Raw genomic sequence first — 25,573 nt, forward strand, 5'->3', positions numbered from 1 at the left:
ACTCGGGTTAAGCGGGACGTGTCTCACTACTGTTATTTTTGATAACGCAGTTGTTTCTACCTATACTTATTTGCGCCATTGCACTACGTTTACCCTAATAGCATGAAAAGGGATTCTGAAGATAATGACAGTAAGTTCAACTATACATTAAAGTGCGTCAAAGCACTAATTCTGGCTTATTGACCTTGGAAGTAAATCTAGAATGAAGACCTCGACAACAACGACAATACGTTTGAGGCCGAAACACAATCTCGAGATCCGCTGCTGATGATGATCCCCTAAATTACAGCAGAGATTATTTACTATTAATCTGTTACCTCAATTAGGAACTAATAACGTGCTGTACTCATTACGACAACGCCCCGTTGGTCACATTTGACCGATGTCGGATTGTGTTTTTCAATACAGGGAAAGGGAAGCAGCAAGTATGACCCGAGTCCAAACCTTGACGTCCGTCCGTCCGTCCGTCCGAAGCCTCCACCAGCTTTTGACTTCTCGGTGGTGCTTGCGGACACGTAAGAAGTGAATTTCTTGTGGTCAGATGAAAATAAGAAGTTGAACAAGAGTGATGGTTTTGAGGATTTATTAGCAAACTGATAAAATAAATAAATAGAAATTGATCAAATGCTCCTAGTGGTGGCTGGGGCCATCCTGTAACCTAGCAACAGTATTTAGTGAAACACTGCATTATCATCATCATCATCATCATCACAAGAAGAGGAGGCTCAATACAGAGGTAAGAATCCCACCAACATGGCCAACAGAAGACACGTGTGTAACACAAGTCCAAAAAAATAAACACATTCCTTTCAAAAATTATGAAAAAATACAAACAATTATACAAATATTCCCAATGTACACTTGTTCTTGAATCGGAGCGCTACAATACGTCTGAGCACATGGAAGTTTAAGAAAAAAAAAGCAAAAGAAAAAAAAAAAGGTCAAGTGTAGGGGTCACAGGGTCTCATGTGAGGACAACACTAGAAGGCCACAGTCATGACTGGACGCTCGCAAACTGACGCCGAACGGTCATCTGGCTTCTTTGGATGATGGGAGACTTTTTTGCTCCGCCCACTCAGATGACAACTCCTCCTGGCTCCGCCCATACCAAAAAAGAAGAAAAATCCAAATGCAAGAAAAAAGAACACGCAAACAGGAATGCATAATTAACTTGTGTAGAAAATTTGCATAAGAAGGCATGCGTTTTTTGGAGGGTGGGGGGTGGGGGGGGTCACCCATTTTGTTCTAATACTGCTCAAATGAAAAAGTGCATCACCACCTGGATTCCGTCATCACAACTGCCTGGCAGACTTGGCAACCTTTGACCCCTCAATGAGCGAGTTGGTCAGGTAAAAAAAAAAAAAACATTTAAGGCAGCAAAACACTGAGCGGCCAATGAGGTGAAGGGGCGGGTCCACGCATCACAGTGCAAGTCGAGACAAATCGAAGAAGGCACTCGAGGTACCTACTCTGGGGGTTGGGGTTGGGGGGTCTTGACCACCAGATATGCTAATTGGCTGCCACCCGTCATGTGACCTCAACTCAAAAGAGGAGAAAAGAAAAGAGGCACCACCAATGGCGGAGCAAGAAGTGAGCGGCGCCCCCTGCAGGCTCTTCTTGTGCTTCCTCCAAAGTGGGAGGAGTCAGCTCGCATCACAGAACCAGAAGAAGAAACCAACTTGTGCTTTTTTGTGTTTTTTTTGGTCGCCGTTAAGCGGAAGCTTGGGCTCCGCCCCCTGGCGCATTTGATGCGTTTGGCAGTTAAAGATGGCGGCGGCGGAGCGGAACACCAGGAAGACCCCAACGCGTCCTCGCAAAACAAAGCACATGGCACGGACACACCAATGACGACTCACAACAACAACGCCGCCTTGGCTCCGCCTCCTCCGACCTGCCTTGGCGGGCCCCCGGGGGCTACGGTCTCTGGAGCAGGTGGGGGAGGGGCCGGGACGCTTCAAACAAAGAAGTGACGCCATGTTGGATCCCAACGACATCGTGGATAGTTTGTTTGAAGGGCGTTGCTTTCACACAGACGAGGACGGGGGCCGCCGCCGCACGCACGCGCGTGCGCGCACGCACGGCCGGCCCCCACCCCAGACCGCCGGGACAGGCACACTCTGGTGTGATGGATTCCGTCTCCTTTCCAGCGTTTCCATGACAACGTCTACGGCTAACGGCCGCTATCTACCATCGACACAGGCTGACGATACGACCAAACAAACGACATTAACACACATTGGCAAAAAAATTCGTATTCTTTTCCTCACGCTGTCCACGTGAAGGCGACGCTCACTCGGCTGGCACGCGATGCTGGGAGGGTACTGAGGTTTTACTGTTGCTGTCGCTGATGTCCCGTTTGTCCTGCAGCGCCATTTCCGGAGACCCGGCGGCGGCGGCGGCCATCTTCTTGTCAGGGCCGGCGGCGGGGGCGTCTGCGGCGGGCGAGGGGCGCGGCGGCGCGGCCGTGCCGTTGGCGGTGGCGCAGGTCTGCGCCTCCGAGGAAGTCGCCACCGCGTCCCCCTGCGGAGATGCAACAGTCTTGGCCTCCGTTTCAGTCTTAGCTCCTCCCCTATCATCTGGGACGGGCGTAAGTCCGCCCCGATGGTCGGCATCCCCGCCGGCGGCGGCGGCGGCGGCGCTCCTCTCCGGCGCCCACTCCCCAGCTCGGTCACTCTCACCCGCGTCGCCGGCCTCCGCCTCGGGCAGCGCCGGCTGGACTTGAGGCGAGGCCGGCTCGGCGGCGTCTTGGACTCGGACGTCCCCGCCGTCGGGGTCGGACGCCATCTGGGTGAAGTTGAAGGCCTGGATGAGGCAGACCAGATGTTTGACCTTGTTGAGGGACAGCTGCATGTCCTTCTGGCGGGCCAGGATGCCGTTCTTGGTCTCCATGCACTTCTGAGCCGGCAAGAAGACAAACCAGCGCGGACGTCAGCTAACAAATGATGTCACGTCTGCTGGCATCATCAATTGGGCAGTTGACAATCACGCTTGAAATACTATTTTTAGAACAGCGCATGATTTTCAGACAAGGAACCCGGGCAGGCAAAAAACGGACTCGCTATTTCACCATAAATGTACTTGACAGACGTATCACGGTCACAACAACCCTGTGCCGCTCGTTGTGACCGGGATCGAATGAAGGCAGTTTCCAGAGGAACGCCTCCGTCCGCTGGGTTCAAGCATTTGCAATTAAACGGCAGGGATGACGTGAAAAACGGCAAAGAAGACACCGAGAAGTGCGCTCGACATTTGGTGGGTGGAAACGGGCCAGCGGCTGAAAATCCAGAACCGATCGGTCGCAGGTATGTTTATCGTCTGCTTTCTCGGCGTTAGCCTCGCTAGCTGCCTGCTACAACATGCTAGCGACAACATGCTAGCGACAACATGCTAGCGACTGTGCATCGTGGCACCGAAAAGACCTCAAGTAGAGATTTTGACGGTCTTACCGCGGTGGCGCATGTTGATGGCGTCATTATATGGCACATGTTGATGACATCATCGTATCTGCGTCACGGCCTTGCGCCGGCTCGCGCTCAGTGTAACAAATAAGAGTAAATAATAATCACAAGTGGTTGATCCAGCTTCCTTTTCCGTCACTATTTGCTTTCCGTCTGTTATATAAAACCTAGACTTTTACAATGGCCACTTGCGCATGCGCTTGTGATTTTGAGCCAGTTGCACTCTTTTCATTGAAATTATATTTTTTGTTTGCACTATTTTTGCACCCAAAAAATACTGACTTTTAATTTTGATTTGCACAATAAATGTTGCTATGCAAAGTAAATGTATTCATTCATTGTTTATTTTTAATCCATATCGCTTCTCTAAGGGACTTTGTAAACCAGTAAGCAAATTATTGATTAAAAAAACCCGCTTAAATCGATACCGTGATATAAAACCGTTACGGTGAAGGGATGCCGTTTATTCCGTGATATGAATTATGGCCATTTGGCGCAGCCCTCATCGAAAGCATCAGCGCTGTCAAACCTTATGCCGACAACGTGCTCGCGTGACAAGACGTCACCACGCCCCTTTCTTCAAACCTCCAAACGAAAACCGTGACTTTAATGTGATTCCTTTTTGCCAAATGAGCGAGCGTCGCCATTTTAGCAGTCGTGCCGACGGCGCCGGAGTGGCATCAACGAGCAGACAACCAATCTTACATTTTGACGGAAATGGCTTTCTTTAAGGTCTCCGCACGCCAACCGCCGCGGAAGCCGTGTTTGGCGATCGAACCATGTTGACATTTTCATTCCCTCCCAAAATGATTTCTACGCGCGCGTCCCGCTCATGCATATTAATGAGGAAAATGTGACGTCATTTGAGATCAACCCTCCTGGGACGGGGCGGCAAGAGTCCGGCCTGTTTACCGTGTCTCCCTCTTCCAACACAGCTGGCTCATCATAATGGAAATCAGGGGTGCCGGTGGAGGGAGACAAGGCAAACAGGCAGGGCAGTATTCCGGACGTCTGCGTTCGTGGCAGGCAAAACAATGACACGTGCGTCCACTAGATGGCACAATCTTCCTAATCAAGTTTGTCCCCACACAAGAATACGAATGGCTATGGAACCCGGGTGCGACTTCATCTTTTAAAAACTTGGAACGGTGTTCATTTGGACAAGAAATTTGAATTTAGTTTTAGTTCTTGTCCTTTGACTAAAAATAATTAAAGTTTTAGTCATAATAATTTGAAATTGACACTTTTCGGGTTGTTCGACCGACATCCCGTTTACAGTTTGTGTAAAGGAAGTGGTGAGATGGGCGGAGCTACAATCAATAGCTGAAACCGAAGCTCACCGGCGACATCGTCCAACCTTCGAACCAGATGCCGTTCTGCACGTAAACATGTGATGGTCCGCCTTGAAAAGGCAAAAAAAAAAGAAAAAAGAACGAAACACTCCACTTTAATGTTCGATATGTCTTATTTGGCTTCTCTAACGGAGAAAACAAAAAATATTCGTCCGCTGACTTTGATGCTGCATCGAATTGCGTGCTATCGATTTTGGGCCAGCGTTGGCACTTCTGTGCGCCAAGAAGCCAGCTGGCGCCAGGAGGCCGCTAACGAGGCCCGACGCGAGCGTCGTTGCCACGAGAACAGACAAGTCAAGACCTCACCGTGATGGAGTTGCTGAGCTGCTTGACTCGTTGCTCCAGTTGCTCGCGCTCCAGCCGCAGTTCTGCGCTCCACTTCAGCAGCTTCTGCTTCTCTTCTTCTTTTGCTGCACAAACGAGCAACGGGGGTGAGCAACGGGGGCGAGCGACGGGGGTGAGCGACGGGGGCGAGCAACGGCGCCCGCTCACCTTCTTTGTAGGCGATGTAGGAGTGGACGATGGCCAGCGTCCCGGGCCACGGAACGGCTTCTTCTTTCTTGAGGATCTGCCGAGAGAAGCCGGCGCCGGTCACACACGGACGGCGGGGCGGGGCGGGGGCGGGGGTCTGGGGAGGCGAGCGCGGCGGGCACAATGGAGCGGGCGGATGCGTGACACAAGCAACGGGACAAGTGTGTGCGGCGTGCGTGGCTTACAAAGGGCAGAACAGTCCTCAAGCGGGCCGTTACCTGATCTTGGCATTTGGGACAGATCCACATGCCTTTAGGAATGCTTTTCAGGGGCGGGTCCAGGCAGTCCAGGTGATACACACGACAACACGTGTCGCACATGAGCAACTGGCCACTGCGTCTGCACACAGTGCAGAAGTCCTCATGGATGTCTCCCTGCGAGCAAGAATTGGACCAATCAGTCGCCCCCGAGCAGGCTGGAGAGGGGCGGGATCTGCAGACGACGCTTTGGCTGTTCGCTTTGTAAGGCTGATGACTGACGACATGTGGGCGGATGATTGACAGACTAGTGAGCCGACGCCGGCCTTCCGCCCCCCCGCGGGTACTTACGTCCCCGGAGCTGGGGCTGGGCAGGGGGAGGGGGCGGGCGGGGCTGGAGGGGGAGGTCGGGGTGAGGCAGCCCGGCTCCGGGACGCCGCCGTATTTGGGTGGGCGACCTGGGTGAAATGAGACAGACCACAAAGACGCAAAACAAACAGAAAAGAAAAGAAAAGAAAGATGGAGAGGGGGAAGAACAACAACAGTCTGCGTGACATACCTTGGAAAGGGAGTCATCGTTGGCTAGCGTGAGGCGGGGGGTGGGGGTGGGGGTGGGCGTGGGAGGGGGAGGAGTCAGAAGCACAGACAGTGTTAGTGTGCACGCCGCCGCGGCAACACCAAAGACGGTCCTCGACGCTCGCGTTTTCGCCGCCATCCGCCTTAGTCAACAGACGGGAATCCAACCTGCGACGCCAACGTTTACGCCACGCGGCCACGACGCTTTCATGGACATTTGCTTCTCTGCTCTTGGAGTCCATTTTTGCCAATTCCGCGGAGACCGGACGCAGTGGGCCAGATTTCCCCAATCCGGGTCCTGCAGGTCCTGCAGGTTTTCCATGTTTCCGTCCTCCAACACAGCGGATTCTCATCATCGGGGCGGTTATGGCGGCGGCTGTGGGGATGAGCCCGGAAGGTCGGCGGTTCGATTCCCGCTCCCCCCAAGTCACGTGTCGCCGGGTCCTTGGGACGCTACGATAACGGCGATATCCTCGTTTGCGGCGTTCGTCAAACATTTCCGTGTTGCTCATCAAGACGAGCGGCGCTCTCGGGGGGCTCCAAAGCATTCGATTGTTGGCTCAGGTCACGAGGTCGGGAGCGAGTAACGGACGTCGGCCGGTTGAAAGATTGGCTTGATACACAAACGCCATTAGCATATAGCATATAGCTCGTCTCCCCGCCCGCACACAACCAGAGCTAAGGCAGCCATCTTGCTTTTGAACCTTTACCCCAGCAGAAAGTGCACACATCTAAATGTAGTCGCCAGACCTGGCAAGGGGGGGGCATACGATGACCACGTTAAGGTCAAGACTTCAAAAAACCAAGCAGCACTACCACAAAAGGTGCAAGTTGTATACTTGCTTATTTCTCTCCAAAACGTATTAATTCCAACTCCCTTTCGAGATATTGGCTCCAACAATCGTGATATCGCGATACTAAAACTGCCACAATATTGTCGTCTTGTCACGACATGAACTCTTTTACCGCCAAAACACTCAAATCCAAATGAAAGCCGCCAAAAAGGTTTTTCCTCAATGGGCAGTGCAACTTATTGCTGCCTCGTCAATGGGCTCGTGAAGTCAAAAAGAAAACACCAACTATGGCCAGCAGATGGCAGCATTGTATCTCTTTTCAATGGGCTCCCGGCAGTATGAAATGACACTGAAACATGACGAATCTGATGAAATTGAACATTTTCAAGGATGACGCGAACGATCAAAGCCTTTGTCACGTTAACATCGCGTCACTCATTAAAAAAATAGTCATGTCAAAGTCACTGTTGTGCACAAAATGTATCTTTTCACAAAAAGTTTGTTTTCCATTTTTGCTCAATGTCAAAATCACCATCCTTATGTAATCACAGCAAACAATATTCCGTTTGCCTTGAAAGAGGAGTTAAATTGCACGAAATCGCTAAGCTGGCACTCAAGGGGTTGTTTTTGGGACGTGTGGCAGTTAAAAAAAGAAAGAAAAAAAGTCAGGCTGATTTCCATTTGTGCAGTTCTAGCACCCTCTGTTGGCTTGTTTTTTAGTGCAGTATAATGTTCATAAGGCATGTTTTGGCCCTTCTATGTTTAAAATCCACGCTAACGGTCAGACGAAGGGGACGTAATACGCTTGTGAAGCGAGTCAAAATGTGGAGCAAGTCAACGTGTGCGAGCATCAAGCAAGTCAGTGCCTCAATAGCAAGTCTTATGAGAGATTTTATGTTATTTACGTGCGTTGCCGTTATGTACAAAAACAGAATATTGTGGTTTTTTTATATCGCTATCCTCCCCACAATGTGGTGATAATGATTGCATTGCGACGTTTGGATATGGTTGCATCCCTACGAGACACTCGCCACACATTTGCCTCCAGTGGTCGACGGAAGGTGCGAATGTTTGGGGGGCGGTCGGAGAGGCCGTAGGCGCACACCGGCAGCCGCACTTCTGTGGCTATGGCTACGTCGTTTACCGCCGCCGGTATGAGCGTGAGAACTATGAATCCATTGTGAAGCGTCTTTGAGTGTCCAGAAAAGCACGAGAGAAACGGGATGCATAATCGGATGATTAGGATCAGGAGTGTTGGAGGACGGGATCGTCGAAAAGCTGTCAAGGGCCAGGAGTGAGCAAGGCCGCAGTCGAGCCACGGCAAGCGGGTTAGTGGCGCCAATTGACGGCAGCGAGGACAGGAAGCGTGTTAATAGCGGCGTGTCGAGAGACACGGACGGTACGGGACGCGCAAGCCGGGACACCTCGGACCCGACTCCATGTTAGTGTCCACCCCTCACTTTTGTCGCTATTGCCAGTTAGAAGATCTCAGTGTGAGTTTGCCGCCGACCGGCGACCGGCGCTACGTGATACCGACCTCTCTTTCGGGTCCCCAGGTGCAGAGGGCTGTTCAGGTAACTCACAGCGCTCTTTTTCCTCTGGAAGATAAACAGCAAGCAAAATCATTGGGCAACTCTCGCAAGCAAAATCATTGGGCAACTCTCGCAAGCAAAATCATTGGGCAACTCTCGCAAGCAAAACCATTGGGCAACTCTCGCAAGCAAAACCATTGGGCAACTCTCGCAAGCAATCCGCAACACTCTTGCTACAAGCTGCAAAAAGCCCATCGCCGTCAAGGGCCCCATTTCCGTACATCGGCGTCTTCATTTTGGCCTGTTGGGAATTTGACGCACCGCGTTGCGCCTCACTGGATGTTGCGGCGCATGCGGGGCCGTTTCCAGTGCCTGCCCGTGGACCGGGTGCGGACCAGACCATTTGCTGACACAAAGTAGACTACACGAGCAGGTCCAAATTGCGGCGCAGATGCTGTGACATCCTATTGGTGGATTAGATGACATATTTGGCACTCGTGCGTGCGGTGGACGTCATCCCATGTCACTCCCAAAAACGGCGTGCGGCAAACCTTCTACATCAGGGATGGCGAGATCTGGTCCTCGAGGGCCAGAATCCTGCAGGTTTTGATTATTTCCCTTCTTCAACACCGCTGATCATAAATCAGCTCATCAGCAAGCTCCGCATCAGCCTGACAACGACCCTGTTAATCGGAATCATCCGCAGTTCGAGTAGGGAAACCTAAAACCTGCAGGACTCCGGCCCTCAGGACTGCAGTTTGCTGCCCCTGTTCTAAGTCATTGACGAAATCGATTGATCAAAGCCATTCTTATTTTCAGAGGTGGCCACTTGCATCTCTGTCGTTGACTGATGGACGCCCAAATATTAGGTCCCAGACTGAGCAGAAAGTCTGTCCTGACCAGGATGGCGGGACCAAAACCCGCTTCGGGTGTTTTTTCTCGGCTTCGCGTCATATGCGGGCACTCGCCGACGGAGAGGAGGAAGTGGCCACCTCATCATCGAATATGTCTTTGTAACGCGCCGGGCCCTGCGCCCAGGACCGGGTTGGCCGGGCGCAGGTAGAAACGACGTCTTCACCTTAACGGGGACCCACCTCGGGTTCAAAGACGGCACCGCTGTAGACCGGGTTGGCCGTCGTCCTCCTCTTCCTCTCCTGCCTTTTGCTCTGAATCTCTGCAAAGGGTGGCAGGCAGCGCGTTGCTTGGAGTGTCGGCGACGATGCTACGGACTATCGAGCAATAGCGGCGGGACGGCGGGCGGGCGGCTCACCTTCCAAGTGGTCATGCGTCACGAGACCCAAGGACACCATGAAGGCCAGTTTCTACAAGCAAGACGTACCATCAGACAAGCGACGGGCGCGCCGACACCGTCGCGGGCCGGCACCTACCTCCGGACTCTCCTCCTTCTTGGGCCGAGGAGGAGGAGAAAAGGGCGCCGAAGAGGGGAGCGCGGCCACCGCCTTGTGCTCGGCTCCGCCCCCCGCCGCTTTAACAGTCTGCCGGGAAGGACGGCAAAAAGTCACGCGACTTGCCGTGAGGTGGTACGGCGGAAGCGGCGGAGGCGGGCACGCTTTCCCTACCTTGAGCTGCATCTGAGGCGGCTGGGCGGGAACAGAGGCGGGGTCGGGCACCCGCGCCGGGCTGGCGAGGCAGGCCGCCGTGGTGGGCGTGGCGATGACGATGCCCGTCAAAGGGGCGGAGCCGGTCTTGACGCAGGGCTGCCCGTTGACGATGCGCAGCTGGTGAATGGGCGCGGCGGACGAGAGCGACGGCGACAGCTTGGTGGCCAGCATGAGGGGCCTCTGCAGCAGCTGGGGCGCCGCCATCATGGGCGGGGGGGCGGGGGCGATGGGGACGTTGGCGGGCAAGGCGGCCTTTGGTCGGACCTGCGGATCAAGTGCACGCCATCAGAAAACAATCGCCTCCGCTGGCGCCCTCGTTCCCTAATAGGCATCGGTCGATATTCGATTTGGACGGTATAATAACCGTGCGCAAAAATATTGCGTTGTCAGCTCGAAAATGTCCTTTAAAAAAAAGATTAGAGGAAATAAAAACAATTTTTTTTCCCCATTCAACACGATTTTAAACAAAATAGGGAATATATGGTACATTAAGAATCGTGTACCATGCTAAGTTTAAGTAAATAAATGTTTTTAATTTTGCTTGGCAAGTCAGGAAGTCCCATCACAGAGAGCTATTTTTAGAACAAACCGCGGTTACTCATGTTGTCCTTGAGGACGCGTTTGCAGTGCACTTACATTTATTTATTTATTTCTTTTAAGGACAATAAGGAGACACCTTTCCCCTTTTCCCACCCTCCTCCCCCTCCTCCTCCTCCTCCTCCTCCTCCTCCTGCACGATTGCATGTGCACTCGCTGTAGGAGAAGAAAGTGAATTGAAGGCAATTCATTTCAAATTGGGTCGTTTACGCAACTCTGCAAGAAGAGCTTCTTACCGGCGCTTATTGAAACCTTGACTTTTTAAAACCACGGTACATCGTCAAACCGGTTGTCGGTTATTCCCCAATACTAGAACGAACCCTCACGAGTCGCTCGCTATTGACGCAGGGTTGCCGGCAAAAACTTGATGCAGGTTGAATGGGGTAGCGCACAAATGCTATTTTTAGACCGCAAGGTCAGGTGACTTGAACCGGAAGGAGGTCAAACTCGTTGAGGAGCTACGCTAGCAGTGCTTGTTGTGTTCTCGTTTATATCCGGGGGGCAAACACGGCTGTTATGGAACTTGCAGAAAGAACAACTGTCCACATATGAAGGATTTATTCTTTATTCGTTTCCCAAAGCCAAAACTTCAGAGGGATAAACGTGAACGGGGATCAACTTGTGCGGACGTCCCAAAGAGCAGTTGAACGCCAGCAAAGTCAAGACTTCCACCTTCATATTTAGTCGCCATTTTGTTGGCGGCCATGCATGCGCAGTCCTACAATGACAATCCTGCTGTTGCCGTCCCGAAGAGGTCAGTCATTGTCTTTATTTTTATTTTTAGCCGTTTGGCACGACCCCGACTGGCGGACGACAATAATGAATGAGGAGGAAAAATGCTATCATGGCGTTGCCGCTGTACCGCGTCGATTTTTTAAATCGGGGGGGCACGAACATCTTAACTCGCTAGAAAAAGGGGGGAGGGGGGGATGTGTGAGTAAATGTGCGATAACACATCCTTAATTGCAGCGTCCACGTTAGCTTCGGTTTGTCTGTTTGTTAGTTTCCCACGGTCTCTACGCGTGTCGCTTTGGTCACAGCTGCAAATCCCGCCCCCAAACACAAGGTTGCTTTGTGATCGGTGAAAATCAGCCATCTCGATACAAGATGGATTCTTGGGAGTTTGCAAGCTCACAAACACTGCGAGAAATTCCTCTTGCAAAGCTAGCTTAGCTTAGCTCATCGATCTAAGCAATCACTTCTCCAATCAATCAGTTCATCCGTCTGCATTCATCCAACTTGGTCTGTCGGTCTTTTGATAAATCTACAGTATAAAAATGTGCATTTCAAGGGGTGTCAATGACGCACGGATTTTGCATTGCAGATGATCCGCTGCGTACTGATATTTATTTGGACCTCATTAGCCTACGTAGAATTGGATCAATCGAAAAGTAATTCATATTAATCAAGCTGCATTACTTTAATTATTACATTATTAACAGGAAACTCCAAAGTCTATCAGAATACATTTGAACCCTTGCAACTCTGCTTATAGAGGATATTGTGAGCAAATATAGATCGTCTCTTCATTCTGCTCCATTTTTGGACTTGTCAAAAATGATCAACTTCAAGTGTTTAAAGGTGAAATATTACAAGGACCCCTTTAGGGGGGGTCGCATAATTCTCACCTTCATCCCTGACCCCTTTTCAGGAATTCACATGATTTGCCTTTTTTTCCCATCTTAGGGGAAGACATCGACCCCCCCCCCCCCACACACACACACACACACACACACACACGCACTCACACATCTTATTGCCATTCATCGTTTACTACTAAAAAAACTCGTGTAGTTTATTACTACACGAGTTTTCAGTTACGTCTGCACGCACCCCCCGCTGATAAACACCATCCCCGGGTACTTTGATGGAGAGAATTTTTTTTTCCAATTTTTGGGCCTTGCCCCCGCTGTTGAAGAAAATCCTAGAGCAGGGTTCACCAATTTCCGTCAAGGTCTTGAGTCCTGCAGGTTTTAGATGTTTCCGCCTACCAACACACCTGACACTAAAGACCAGGATCGTTATCAGGAATGCTGATGAGCTGATTATATGAATCAGGTGTGCTAGTGGGCGGAAGCATCTAAAACCTGCCGGAGTCCGGAACTCGAGGACCGGAATTGGTAAACCCTGTCCAAGAGGAAAGCCTGTGAGTGGACGATGAGGAGGAGGGAGGAGTTATTGCAATGGAGCGTTTAAGTGAGATTGTTTCGGTGGAAATTTATGATTTGCAACATTCGCCATTTCCTCATCACCCGACCACCCTTTTACAACGGCGACCTTCGTTTCCATGGAGACTGGCTGCTACCATTATCACCCTTTGCTTGATCAGCTACGCTAAACAAAGTTTGGCGGCATGGAAGCATGTGGATTATCCAAGGGACTGAACGCAATCAAACGCTCCCACAGACGAGCGCCACATGGAACTCGTCTGTGAGACACACAAAATGGCCGGGCTCGTAAAGCACTGGGGGAAACCCCGGGCCACCTCTAACATTTAGTGCCTTGAAGCCCAGCAGGAGTATTTGGCGCCCTCTGCTGGAAGCAGCAAGACACACACACAGACAGACGGCATGGTCGGCAGGGGTTTGCGCACGTGAAAGGCGCCGCGTTGTCAACTTTGATTGCTGAGGCAAAAGCACAGCACGTGGCGTGTCTGCAGTCAGCTGACTTCCTGACCGCCTGACATCACTTCCTGCTTCCTTTTGGAGTCCAAGTCGAACCCGGTCTTCAAATACAGCGGGCGGGCGGGCCCTGGCTTTCCCAACCAACTCCACTTAGCGAGGAAATCTTTCCCATTCATCAGTGCGCTGTTCTCTGGTGATAATCAAATGATTTGGGCCTTTTCCATGACGATAAGGTTCAACTAAAACCTCTTGAACATGTCTTGAACATGTCGAGACGGGTGCGACTTTTTGCTGACGAGACGGGACCAAAATGTTTCGGCTCGTCAGGTTCCAAAGGCGCGCTCACAAGTTTCAAGTCAACTTAAATTGTATCCATTAGTAGTGCAACGGATCAGCGTTGATCTGCGGTCGGTTCGGATCGGGCCCCGCGGTTCGGATTGCCTACGATCCGCGGATTGGTCGGGGGGGTAAAAAATCAACAGCAGCAAAGTACGCATTCACAGTGGACAGCATTCCGACATGTCACGCAAGCTGAAACATACTCAACGTAACACCGCTTACGTTCAGGCTAACTTCAAAATAAAGTTGTTTACATTGATGGCAATGCAAATAGCTTTAGTGGACATTTACTTTGAAAGCGGCCCACGCTGTGGCATGACGGCAAGCTTGACTTCCCTTTTAGACATTTGTAGTTTTGATTGCCATCAAAGTTGCAACCAACATCAACACAACGCTATCCCAAACTCGTATTCAATCGCTAATTTAGGACGCCAAGAAAGCACTAATTAAATACGCCATCATCGCACGAGCCGACAGAAGTCTCCGACGCAAGTGGCTGCTGGCTAGCATGTGACGAGCTGTTAGCATTACCAACGGGTGAACGAGTTTGACAGCTGCTAACTGGCTTACTTGAATTCTTTTTCAAAATTCTGGACCAAGGCTACTTTGCCAATCCCTCTCAACAGGGACTTTTCCACCGGCAGAACTTTACCTTGGTAAAATTCCGTTTTTCCACCAACAACAATTTCTGGGGTCTTTACATTCCCCGGGGGGCATCCGGGGTCTTGCTGAACCAGGCTGGTACTTTGAGGGATCGGGCTGCACTGACCAAGGCTGATTGGTTGGGCTCATCAAACTCATTTGAATAAATTACCCCAAACTGTAAGCCGTTGTGGAAACGCAATTACAAATGACAAATGACAAATTCCCTGCGGAACTTTTACAACCAAGAACTCAAAGATCCTGGGCGGGCTTGTTGGAGCAGCTCATGTTTAAAGGAAGGGAACGGGCCTTAAATGACACTTTGAGGTCTTTTCATTATTGAAAAAAAATGAAGAAATAGAATGAAAAAAACCCTTTTGCCATTAAAATAGAAAAAAAGTCAATCATAGCTGTTGTTACGGCCGTCGGCCCGCCGGCGTCGACGCTTCCCTCGTGCGTGCGCGTGTAGGTTAGGCGGTGCCCGTTTTCCTGCGATGCAGCTTTGAACGTGCCAGCGCCACATGCCGATTGGACGACTGAGCAAACGGCACGTTCTGATTGGACAACTGACTGCGCGGCCGCTCCCGGTTGGCGGCCATCCCCGACGCCCTCGGCCGGGGCAGCGCCGGCCCTCCCCGCCGATCATCGAGCGGCACCTGGCTGGACTGCCCCAATAAAAGCGCTGCTCTTCGGTCATTCGGGGCGGTTGGAACTTATTGCGTACAAATTGCGTATCCTCTTTTGGTGACGCTATTTGAGCGTGTGGCAAATTCCTTTGGTTCAAAGCCAGTTGAGCTTTTGTGTATTTGTTTGGTTAAGCCATTCGTATTTTGTGCATCGGTATTTCCTGTGCGACTCCCGACCGTAGCCTCCTGTTAAGGTCCATTTGGTGCAGGGCTATTGTCATCGTCTTTCATCATCATTCTGTCAAACTCCATTAAAACTGTCAAATTTTTTTTAAACACATGAACCATGTAAAAAATAAAAAGGGAATGTTTCTGCCTCATATTGCACTTACAAGTTGTGTTCCTAAATCCTTAACGGCTATATTAGACATTTTGAATTGTTTTTTACAAAATAAATGAAGACAAAGTACTATTTATCTTCTTCTTCTTTTTTTTTTGCTGATCCAAAAAACGACTCGATCCGTGGCTAAATTTCACGAGCCGATCCGAACCATGACTTTCGTGATCCGTTGCACCACCGGTATCGAGCACGTCGGTCGCAGACAGGCGCGTCGTCAGCCGTCTGTCCGTCCGTCACCGAGTGATGCCAAGGCCTCGGCCCGCAGGCGCGTACTTACCAGCATGGCGTTCTTGGAAAGGAAACGGACCGGTTCCAAGCTGTGAGCACTCAGTTTTGCCGCCACCTGCAGGTTGATGGGGGCGTTGTGCGAGTCGCCTTTGGAGATGGCGGCGGCGGTTACCATGGTGACGGTAGCCGGCCGTTGCGGCAGAATGGAGCCGGGCAGCGAGGGCGTGGCGGCAGCTTTCAGCACCAGAGGCAGCGTCTTGGTGGCGAGGACCGGCGTCACCGTCAGCGTCTGCCCGAGTCCCACAAAAACAAACACAAACTAACGGCGCTCCAAACGTTCACCGTCACTCGTCATCACATTCTAATCCATCAGCAAATGTCAAAGTATTGGAGGGAAAAAAATTCTTGCTTCATTTGGGTGACTTGCTCGGATTCCTCAAAAGATTATTCGTTTTGTGTTGGGTGTCCGAATAGCAAAATATTTGCCAGCCCGACGATTTTTAAAACTCGTTCAGCTCAATCTCCAAACTATTTATTTCATTCATTCATTTTTTGAAGGGAAAAAAAGACAATATGAAGCAATATTCAAATTAAAAGTAAAGCAAGGGGAAATGAAAGGGGACAGAAAGAAGTCAAACTTGTTTTGTCTGCCCGATCTACAAAAACAAAACAAAAAAAAAAACGATTTGAGTCAAGAAGGTTCATTAGTTAAATGCCGGACAAGCGGCCCATTCCAAAATGGATCCATCTATGTTGCTTTTCTCTTATACTCTGCTGCCACCTGCTGGCCATTTTTGTAACAACTAGCATTGCTTCAACCCTTCTCTTCAATTCAGAGGCTGCATCAAAACCTTCTGCATGCTCGAGCATATAAAAAAAAACATTAAAAACTTATAAATACGTCTTTGGGAAACTTTAAACATTTAACATCGGACGTATGTATACATTTTTGGGAGCTCTGTCGGGATGTTGAACGTCGTCGCCGGCTTCCAAAAAGTCTCATGATGAAGACTAAAATGGACACACGGCGCCTGACCAACCGTGACCACAACATTCACAAACGCAAAGTGTGTGTGTGCGTGCGCGTGTGTGGGTCCTACCTGCTGCAGTCCTCCAGGAATCTGCTGGGTCTGCAGCAGATTAGTGGGCTTGACGTCGCCCCCTACAGGAGGCACGTGGACCTGCAGCTGCACTTTGGCTTCTGGTTCTTGCTTGACCAGCAGTTCTTTCCTCAGCTGCTCCACCACCTTTTTCTGTCCCAACACAACGCCAGTCGTCACCTTCATGCTTTTTGCAAGCCTCACGCGCTTCACCCGTCAGACCGCAAGCACAAGTTGCTTGTTTGGCACCACTCAAGATGGAGTTTGTCCTGCGTACACAACCTCTTTGTGACCTGTTCCCGTCTGAGTGCTGGTCTCCATGGAAACCAGTGGCAGGTGAGGAGGACAACCCACCTCATATAGTTCAAGTACAGCGTTGTCTGGATTAAGCGCTACGTGCTCGCTAACCCTCCAGAAGAACAAGATTGTGCGGATGCGATGGCTCGTCATGCAGAAATGCTGCCGTCGGACCCGACACCACTTCAGCCTTTCCATAAGTATGGAGGGTGTAAAAAAATCAAAATCTAATTTAAGAAAATGGATTCGGCAAATATCGCGATATTGACAGCACGCGTTTCTCAAATCGATTCGATATGCGGCCAAAAAGATGTTTAAACATAAATATTTGGGGGGGAAACATTCAACAAAACGTCTTAATTAGGGTTCAAGCTCACACGCTAAGCATGGAAAAATGTTGTATTATTGGAACATTAAGCCTTAATATTTGATTTCAACATGAAACAGATTGTTAAACAAAGTGGCTCACACTTACAAGCCTCAAGTTTCAGATAAATAAATACATTTTCATACAAATCTTACAGTGTACATGTTTACTCATGTTCTAAATTTGAGTAAAAATTATTATATATATTTTTTTTTAATCGCAATAATCAAATTGAGATCAGATCGTCAGCAATTCACACCCGTAATACGTCGTCAACCAGCCGGGTCGTGCCGGCCCGGCCAGGTGGCGCAATCAAGCTTTTGGAGGCAAAAAAGGTGCTTTGTCGCCCACGGGAGCTCCAAAGGAGCACGAGCCGCCACCTAGTGTTCATTTCGACAACACACATTTCCCCCCGGACTAAAACGAAGGTTTTAGTCATCATTAATGAAAAAAATACGACAAAATCAGTCTGCATTTTCTGCACTCATGAAGATGAGAGGAAAATGTACTTCACTTCATTAAAACTGGACTAAAATCTATGGACATTTTAGTTCATGGACAAAAACTCAAGGAAAATGATATGATTTTGACAATCTTGTCTCTGCTAACCTGTCACGTGACACACCCGCTTCCAAATCTGCAGCGAGCGGCTGCAAAATGCACAAACATGGGACAGACCGGACCCAAACCTTCATGGTGAAAGGTTAAAAATAAGAAGTTATCAAAAAGATGAGAACATTTGATGTGAAATAATTTTAGATCAGAAATGTTTTACATAATCTGCTGACAAAAAAAAGTATACTAAAACGTTGACAGATTTTGTTGACTAAAACTAGACAAATAAAATGTGATTTTCTTGGACTAAAATGCTAAATTTATAGTCGACTCAAAGTGAACTAAAAAAAACTGGATGAGGTTGACTAACTATGATCAAAAATAACAAGCATGATTGAAACTGGACTAAATTGAAAAATGGTGGATCAAATGAACAGTTTGACTCCGCATGAAAGGAGGCGCTCCGAGCAGCCGGCGTTTAGGTGGCGCGCCGCCAACAAGCGCACGCCAGACACGCCCGCCATATTCAAGTAGCCCGGGATGCAGCGTGCAGTTCGAGGCGAGCCTCCACGGCGGCTGGACTTCAACGTTTGACTCCGCCCACACGCATTTTTCAAAACGGTTTCAACCATTTTTCTCAAACAAAATTTGCAGAGTTAATGATGCGGCGTCTTATGACGTCAACTTTTTTTTCTTTTTTTTTTTAACACATTATGGGGCATCGAAAATGACAAAGACTCAAGCCTCAGTCAGCCGGGCGGCGCTAACGCAACGTTGCGGCACGCCTCCAACTGCGCTCTGCATCCAGGGATTACGCGCCATATTTGGTGTTGGGTTTGAAGCCAGCACAACGGCTCCACCTGGTGCACGTGGCGCTACCTGCTTCTCACTCAGTGCCGTGATTTTTGCCTGAAGTTCATGAAGTTGCTTCTTCAGGTCTGCATTCTGGAGGGGAACAACGAAGAAAGAAAAACATTGCTTACTTTTTGTAAGCAGTCAGTCATGTGACCACTTGTTCCCGCCCGCTTTACCTGAGGGTCCTGCTTCATTTGGGCCACCAGTTTCTGTGGGCAACAAAACACATCAGCGCATGACTCGCCATCTTCTGGCTGGGGCTTACGATCAAGTGGAAAAGTGAGAATTCTTGCCGGCCAACTGAACCGAAGTGAGCGCGCCAGCCTGCGGATGCTGCTCAAGTGCTAAAAACTCCCAAATGGCGCGAGCGCGAGGTTTGAGTAAAATTCTTGATATTTGGTGTTCGGGCGCACTTTGCATCCCATCGTAGGTCGGAAGCTGACGGCGGTCAGCAGTCGCTTGCAGCGAGCCATCAGGATGGTAAATGGTAAATAAATGTTACTTCATGTAAATACATCAGAATGCGTCGGAACGTTCGCTGACCTCCAAAAAATCCTTTGATTCCCTAAACCATCAAATCTTCATTATTCAATTACAACCACGTGGAATTTGTCCACTGCTGGAGTCCAAAATGATTTAGGATGCACAAAAAGGATTGATACATTTCAATTCAATTTGAAAATGATTTCCTTCTTTAAAAGAAAAAGAAATGAAAGGGGACAAAAAGAAGGAAAAGTTATGATACCTGTCCCTAATCAACACAAAAGAAAAAACGTCAACACAAAAGAAATGACAGCAAACGGTCAAGACTCTTTGTGAGTAACAATTTAACAAAATAATTCAATAGATTTCAATTGTACTCATGATATTTTTCCAGAAATTGTGCTTTTATACTTTTTCTTTTATTTGACGCAAATTGGACTGAGAATATTTTGTTCTACAATTCAGATTGTTGCACAAACTGACACCTTGAGTTGAAATACATCCTTTGTGTTTAGTTCTGTATTTAGGGTTTGGAAAAAATAGCCGTTCTTCTTCATTTGTACTCACTTTCATGTCAATTGGTAGGATTTCATGACGGCCTTCACACATGATTGGAAGGTGTTTGGACCGCATGTTTGGACATTTGGCTTTGGTGCATACCGATGACAATATCAACAATAAAAGAATGACGACGACGTGACGATATGGACAAACTTGCCATCGCATTGAAAGCTATCCGACAGCATAGACAAGTTTCTCTTTTTTTGAAACGTGAAAATAAAGCATTACATAGCAAGTTCTTTGAGCTAGTTTGTGGATCAAACTGTCACTTGCTCTCAAAAACAAAAACAAAAACAACAACAAAGTGTCCCTTGCACGATTGTCTGCTGACCACAAAGGCAGACTTTTTGTCTCGGTTGACACTGCAGGCAGGCAAATGCAACCCAGATGGGATTTTTGCAAACTAACTCTTTTTCTTCTTGGTCAAGCAGCACGTGTGCCAAAGGTCAAGGGTCAAAGCCTAGGACAAACCTGATGGATCTGGATCTCCACCTTCAGAGCCTCCTGCAATGTCTGTAATTCCATCATGGATGCAGTCAGTCTTTCAGCTGATAGATCAGCCTGAAGACACAAAGCGCAAATGAAAACTTTGAGCAGGGTGATGACATCGAGGTCAAATGAGGTCAAATGAGGTCGCGACGGTACCTGAACGCCGTCTCCGCTGGGAAAAGCATCCAACTGAAGCATGAACGTGCTGCTGTGACAAAACACATGTCAGTCTTCCAGCTCGTTTACTCGAGTACATTTGCTTGACCTATCAAGCGCCCTTTAACCTTTCCCTTGACAACGCAATTGGCCGTCTCACACCGACAACCGCAGTAAGTTTACTCATGGAGAGAATAATGGTTTCAACTCTGAAAAGTTCTGTCCCCTTTCATGTTTAAAACTCATCCAGTGCCAGACATGTGACTTTTTTTTTTTTTATACCCACATGACACTCGTGTTGGACAATGAACGCAAATGTGATCCAGATTTCCATTTGGGCTTCTCTCCATCATTATAACGTAATAATAGAAGAACAAGCATTCATGTGCAGAACGCCGCGGCGCGTTTACAAGTACCCTGCGTTGTGAAAGTAACCTGAATGCACCGTGTCGCCAGCCGCAGCGAATCAGTGCGATTTTGCCGTCTTTTAAGCCGTTGAATGACACGACGCTTGCAGTTCACCGTAACACAAAACACACGATGAGGAGGAGGACATGTTGTGTATTTAAATACAAAACATGCTTCTTCATTTTTAAAACAACGCTAGCCTAGCGCTAATGCAAAAGCGCACGGCGGATCCACTGATCTGAATATATGACTGCGTACACGCCCGTGCAAACTGTTGAAGCCACAAGGTGGCCATCTTGCTCCTCTCATCTCGCGAGCGGGCTACTGCATGAACTATACGGTATACGTACAGATCAGACATATACAGCCCGTAGGCAGTTCGTATAGGGCCGGGGGCGGGGGGGTCACCATTTATTATAACAAGTTGAAAAAAAAAGTGGACGGTATGCGTTGCTTTGAAGACCCCCTTTTTCTTTTATCACTCAGTTCCTTTGACCCCAATATTAGATTTGGCAGAGGCATCTTTTGTTGAATTACAGTTATAATTCTTTCATAAAAAGTATACAAGTTTCCTCCTGCAAACATCGTTAAGCATATCATTTATGTATTTAAGGCCAAGCTGTAAAATGTCTGAAGTCCTCTTGTTTAAGTTGAACAAATACATCATAAATCACGCCGTTTCTACGAAGTAGTGTCTCAAACGTTCTCCAATTTGCATGCTGTAAATGTGATCGTATGGCGAGAAACCTTTCTTGGGAGGAGCAATATGGCGGCCCCTCGGCTTCAAAGTCTTGGCCTATCGGCGAGCCAGTCATATATTCGGATCAGTGGGCGGATCCCACTCCAATGCTAACAGGAAGTTAGCGTCAACTTTGGGAATGATAGTCCTTCAAACAGCGAATATTCACACCCAAATGCTGTGGAAAAGCCCGCCCACAGGTAAGAGAACTCAAAGGCGCACATTCTTCCCAATTTGTGAAAAGAAAAAAACACACCAACAGAGCGGAACGTCTCGCAACTCGTACAACTCGGACTTCGACCAAAACATCGGAGTAGAAAATGCCTCCGAATTTGAGCTGATTCTCGGAGTTTGAACGCCCAAGCAAAAGCAAACGCGCCTTGATCGGGTCGCCGAGTGAAGCCGAGCGATGCCGAACGCTCACGTTGTGGAAGTGGAGACGAAGCGCTGCTCATTTCCAGTCAGAGCAGGTGAACACGCCCGGAGGTGCTCCGTGCGTTCGCAAGTGCATTTGGATTTTTTCACAACAAACGTCTTCGCCGGTGGCAGCAAAGAAAAACGTACGGTGCTACGAACCGCAGTGGATTTCGGAAGGAGATTATCTACTTCCGTAAATACTGGCACAAGGACCCCCCTTAGCTGTTCAACAACGTGCCTGACGTTAAACAGTGCACAAGGACCCCTTCGTAGTCTAACAATATGCCCGATGTAAAATACACTAACTCAGCACTGAACTAAAGCATGCATTAACACAGCATTCTCCATCCACTAATTCCATCACACCCCAACAAGATATAAGGTAATAAGGTATTTTTTTATTGTTTAAATACTGTACAGGGTGTACATGTCAAAAACATAAATAGAAATTACAATAGGAATTTTCTGGTTTTGGAGCTTGGGAACGGATTAATTGCATTTACATTATTTCCTATGGGGAAAAAATGTTTCGGAGATTGAACAATTTGGATTTTGAACACTTCACAGGAACGAATTGTGTTCAAACTCGGAGGAAGCGCTGTATTTGAGTAGAATTCAATCCTAACTTTCTTCTGTTCTCATTGTCAGCGTGTACATCATGGATGCACGGCACCACACTGCCCCCAAGAGGCCAAAAACGCGCAGGAACAACTGATATATTTGTTTTGCAATTACTCTTTTGGTGTACACTATTTTTATTTGACTTTTTATTTTTTTAAGATTCACAGATTTTCTTTTCCTCAAAATTCTATTTTTGGGGTCATACCAACACACATTTCCACATGACATAATAGGGCTGGGTTTAAAAACAACAAATGATCGATTTTCCATTTTGAGCCTAATATCGATTCATAAAAACATGAATTGATTATTTTAATATCTCTTTTCCCTATAAATTCACAAGAAAATAGAATTTTAAAGGCCTTTTTGTGTATGGTACCTCACTGCTATTTTGAAATGTACTGTTCACATGAATTTAAAAGTATTTACTTACATTTATGAAACACCTGACTTATGCACTTTCAGACAATTTAGAATATTTTTCATTTATATTTACCATTCTTTAATTACAATTATGAAAATATTTTCATCTCATCATTGCTGAAATGATTGTAACAGGTGTTACTTTCATGAATAAATAAACCTTGTCCAAAATGATTGCTGCTTGTATACCATCTTAGACGCACGCACGCACGCACGCAAGTGGACGGGCGACTTTGCCTCGCCCAGGTAACAAGGTGTGACTCCACGCTCCAAACTGGAGATTCAACTGGCAAACGGAGGGTTAGATCAAAAACGATTCCCGAGAACGACCCTTGCTGCTGCTCACCACTCCCTCAGGGGATGGGTCAAATGCGGAGAGCAAATTTCGCCCCATTTAGGTGGGTGTGACGGTCAGTGGTACTTTACAGACGCCACACAGCGCAGACACAACACACGCTGCGCGCGTGATTCGGGGGGAAACATCTTGAAATCAAAGTGGTCTTCTTTCACTTGTGTTCAAGGTTCGATCACGTCAACACACAATATCAACTGCGGGAGCGTCGTTCTTGCAATGTTATGGAATAAATGGGGACTCACCACCGGCTGTGGGACTGGACTCCACCCCTCCGCCCTTCCCTGCACAACACAACGTAGAAATTTACAATTGATATCTAATCAATAAAGCATCAATACAACAGCAGGCACCAAAGACATACATTGGCTCATTCACTCAATCAGTAACTGATCAATAAGTGCCCATCAGTTAATCCACGAGTCACATCAAACAATGTATTGATAAGTGATAGGATGTGTGAGAATGAAAGCTGATTTTACACAACATAATCGCTTCTCCGGTACGTGACATCATTTCCAGTACTTTTAAATCCATAAATGAGCGTCACAGAAATTCTACAATATTGCGACACCTTCACCGACTTCACTAAGTTTGATTCCTTACTGATGCTCTGATAAAAATCGTGTCCAGCCAATACACTTGCAAAGGCAAAAGCTTTAGACCCAAGCAAGTCCTTTTTAAACGTCTTCCCATTAAGTTGACCCCCACCCCCCACCCCCCGTGACGTCACGGGCAGATTTTCTTAAGTTTTCCCTTGAACACAAAAACGAGATGACGTTTCCTCAACTTTAAGAAGAAGTTGTAAGTCAACCTGCCCAATGAAAGCTTTGGAGGTTGACAAGTTGCACACGTCACTCCACACAGGTGAGCCCAGGTAGGGGCCGGGTTAATTGGAGCAATTGGAGCCGGGAAGGGACAAGAAGCTCTGGCGGAACCGCCGCGGGTCGCCAACGCGGACGAGGTTAAAATGGAGGTTTCACTTTGTTCTCCAAGCGCTCGAGTCAAGTGCTCCAATAAATGTTTTGATTGGCGTCTTATTCATGGCAAAAGCTGAACGCTCCGGTTCTCCTTCCGAACCATCCCGGGGCGCCGCCGCCGCCGCCACCGCCACGTCCAACGTCGGTTCCGGCGGCCGCTCCGAGACTCCAAAAGGGCCAAAGTGACAGTTGCGCCGAAAGCCGGAGAACAAGTGGACGTTAACGTTAGCTCGCCAGCTAGCTGTCGCTAGCGCCACGTTAGCTTGGCTGGCGAGCTAACGCGGCTAAGTTCTCCCAAAGATGAAGAAGCGGCGAACGGGAGAGCGGAGGAGGAGGAGGAGGAGGCCGGACGAGCGCCCGCCGGCCCGCCGGCCCGCCAACACGACGGCCGAAGGCGGCTAAAAGACGCCTCCGAGGTGGCTCAAATGCGGCCGGCCACTGCGGAGGCTGCGAGCGCTTGGAAGGCAACGAGCCGCCTTTGGCTGTCCAACTTGTGTCGGCCTCCTCTTCCTCGTCCTCCTCCTCCTCCTCCTCCTCGTCGTCCTCCTCCGCCACCAGCACCACCACCGCCGCAGGAACTCCGACAAGAAGCAGCAAAGAGGCAGCAAAGAGGCAGCAAAGAGCGCGACGAGGCCACCCGAAAAGAGGCCCGAGGCCGGACGCGGAGACGGGACGCGCGTCAACTCGCGACTGAGGACGACATTAAAGTTAGCAAATGAAAAAAGCTCGCTGTGCACTTACTCAGCAGCAGTCCTCCTCCAGATTAATTAAATATATATCTCCAACAAGCCGATCCGCGATGGAACAAGAGCCTAGAAAGAGTCCCGCTCGCTCCTTCCCAAGCACCTTGACTTAGTTGCTCAATTTTGGACGGAGTTTGGGCAAATTGGGGAGAAAAGACACAAACTGAAGCTACAAAACAAGAACTCTTGTTCAATCTCATTCAGGTCTGCCTGCGCACAGCTCCTATCCCTCCGCCGCGGAGCTACACGAAGGCCCAGCAAAACTACTTGTCCTTCTCCATAAAGGCGCTTTGGCTGCCGCCGAGTCGTCGAAATCGGTGACGCCGATTCCCAAAGTTGGTCCGGCGGCGTCGATCGGTGACGCTGGCCCCGCAAAAAGACGTCTTCCCGAAGCGGACTACTTTTTGTGTCGGTGCGGCGAATTTATTTCACTTTGCCTAAGGAACGGCGGTGCTGCGACTCCCATTGCCTAGGGAAAAGACCCGGATGTAAACTGAGTAAAACTACCG

The 25,573-nt window shown here is 48.8% G+C and overlaps 1 protein-coding gene across 1 annotated transcript; it reads right to left on the reverse strand.

Moving 5' to 3' along the window:
* Positions 1 to 566: 566 nt before the first annotated feature.
* Positions 567 to 25,564, reverse strand: LOC147174838 (PHD finger protein 21A-like). The gene is given in 19 exon segments (XM_086073149.1): positions 567 to 2,895; positions 5,117 to 5,220; positions 5,303 to 5,378; positions 5,560 to 5,715; positions 5,890 to 6,053; positions 6,056 to 6,097; positions 8,446 to 8,506; positions 9,535 to 9,614; positions 9,711 to 9,762; positions 9,829 to 9,936; positions 10,021 to 10,326; positions 15,568 to 15,807; positions 16,619 to 16,771; positions 18,717 to 18,782; positions 18,869 to 18,901; positions 20,208 to 20,297; positions 20,382 to 20,433; positions 23,587 to 23,625; positions 25,063 to 25,564. Coding segments are annotated over 17 exon segments (2,379 nt in total). The 5' UTR covers positions 20,424 to 20,433; positions 23,587 to 23,625; positions 25,063 to 25,564; the 3' UTR covers positions 567 to 2,289.
* Between the last annotated feature and the right edge of the window lie 9 nt (positions 25,565 to 25,573).

Source organism: Leptonotus elevatus, chromosome 4 (genome assembly GCF_054856555.1).
Source record: "Leptonotus elevatus isolate MCC_2025b chromosome 4, RoL_Lele_1.0, whole genome shotgun sequence".
Lineage (NCBI taxonomy): Eukaryota > Metazoa > Chordata > Actinopteri > Syngnathiformes > Syngnathidae > Leptonotus > Leptonotus elevatus.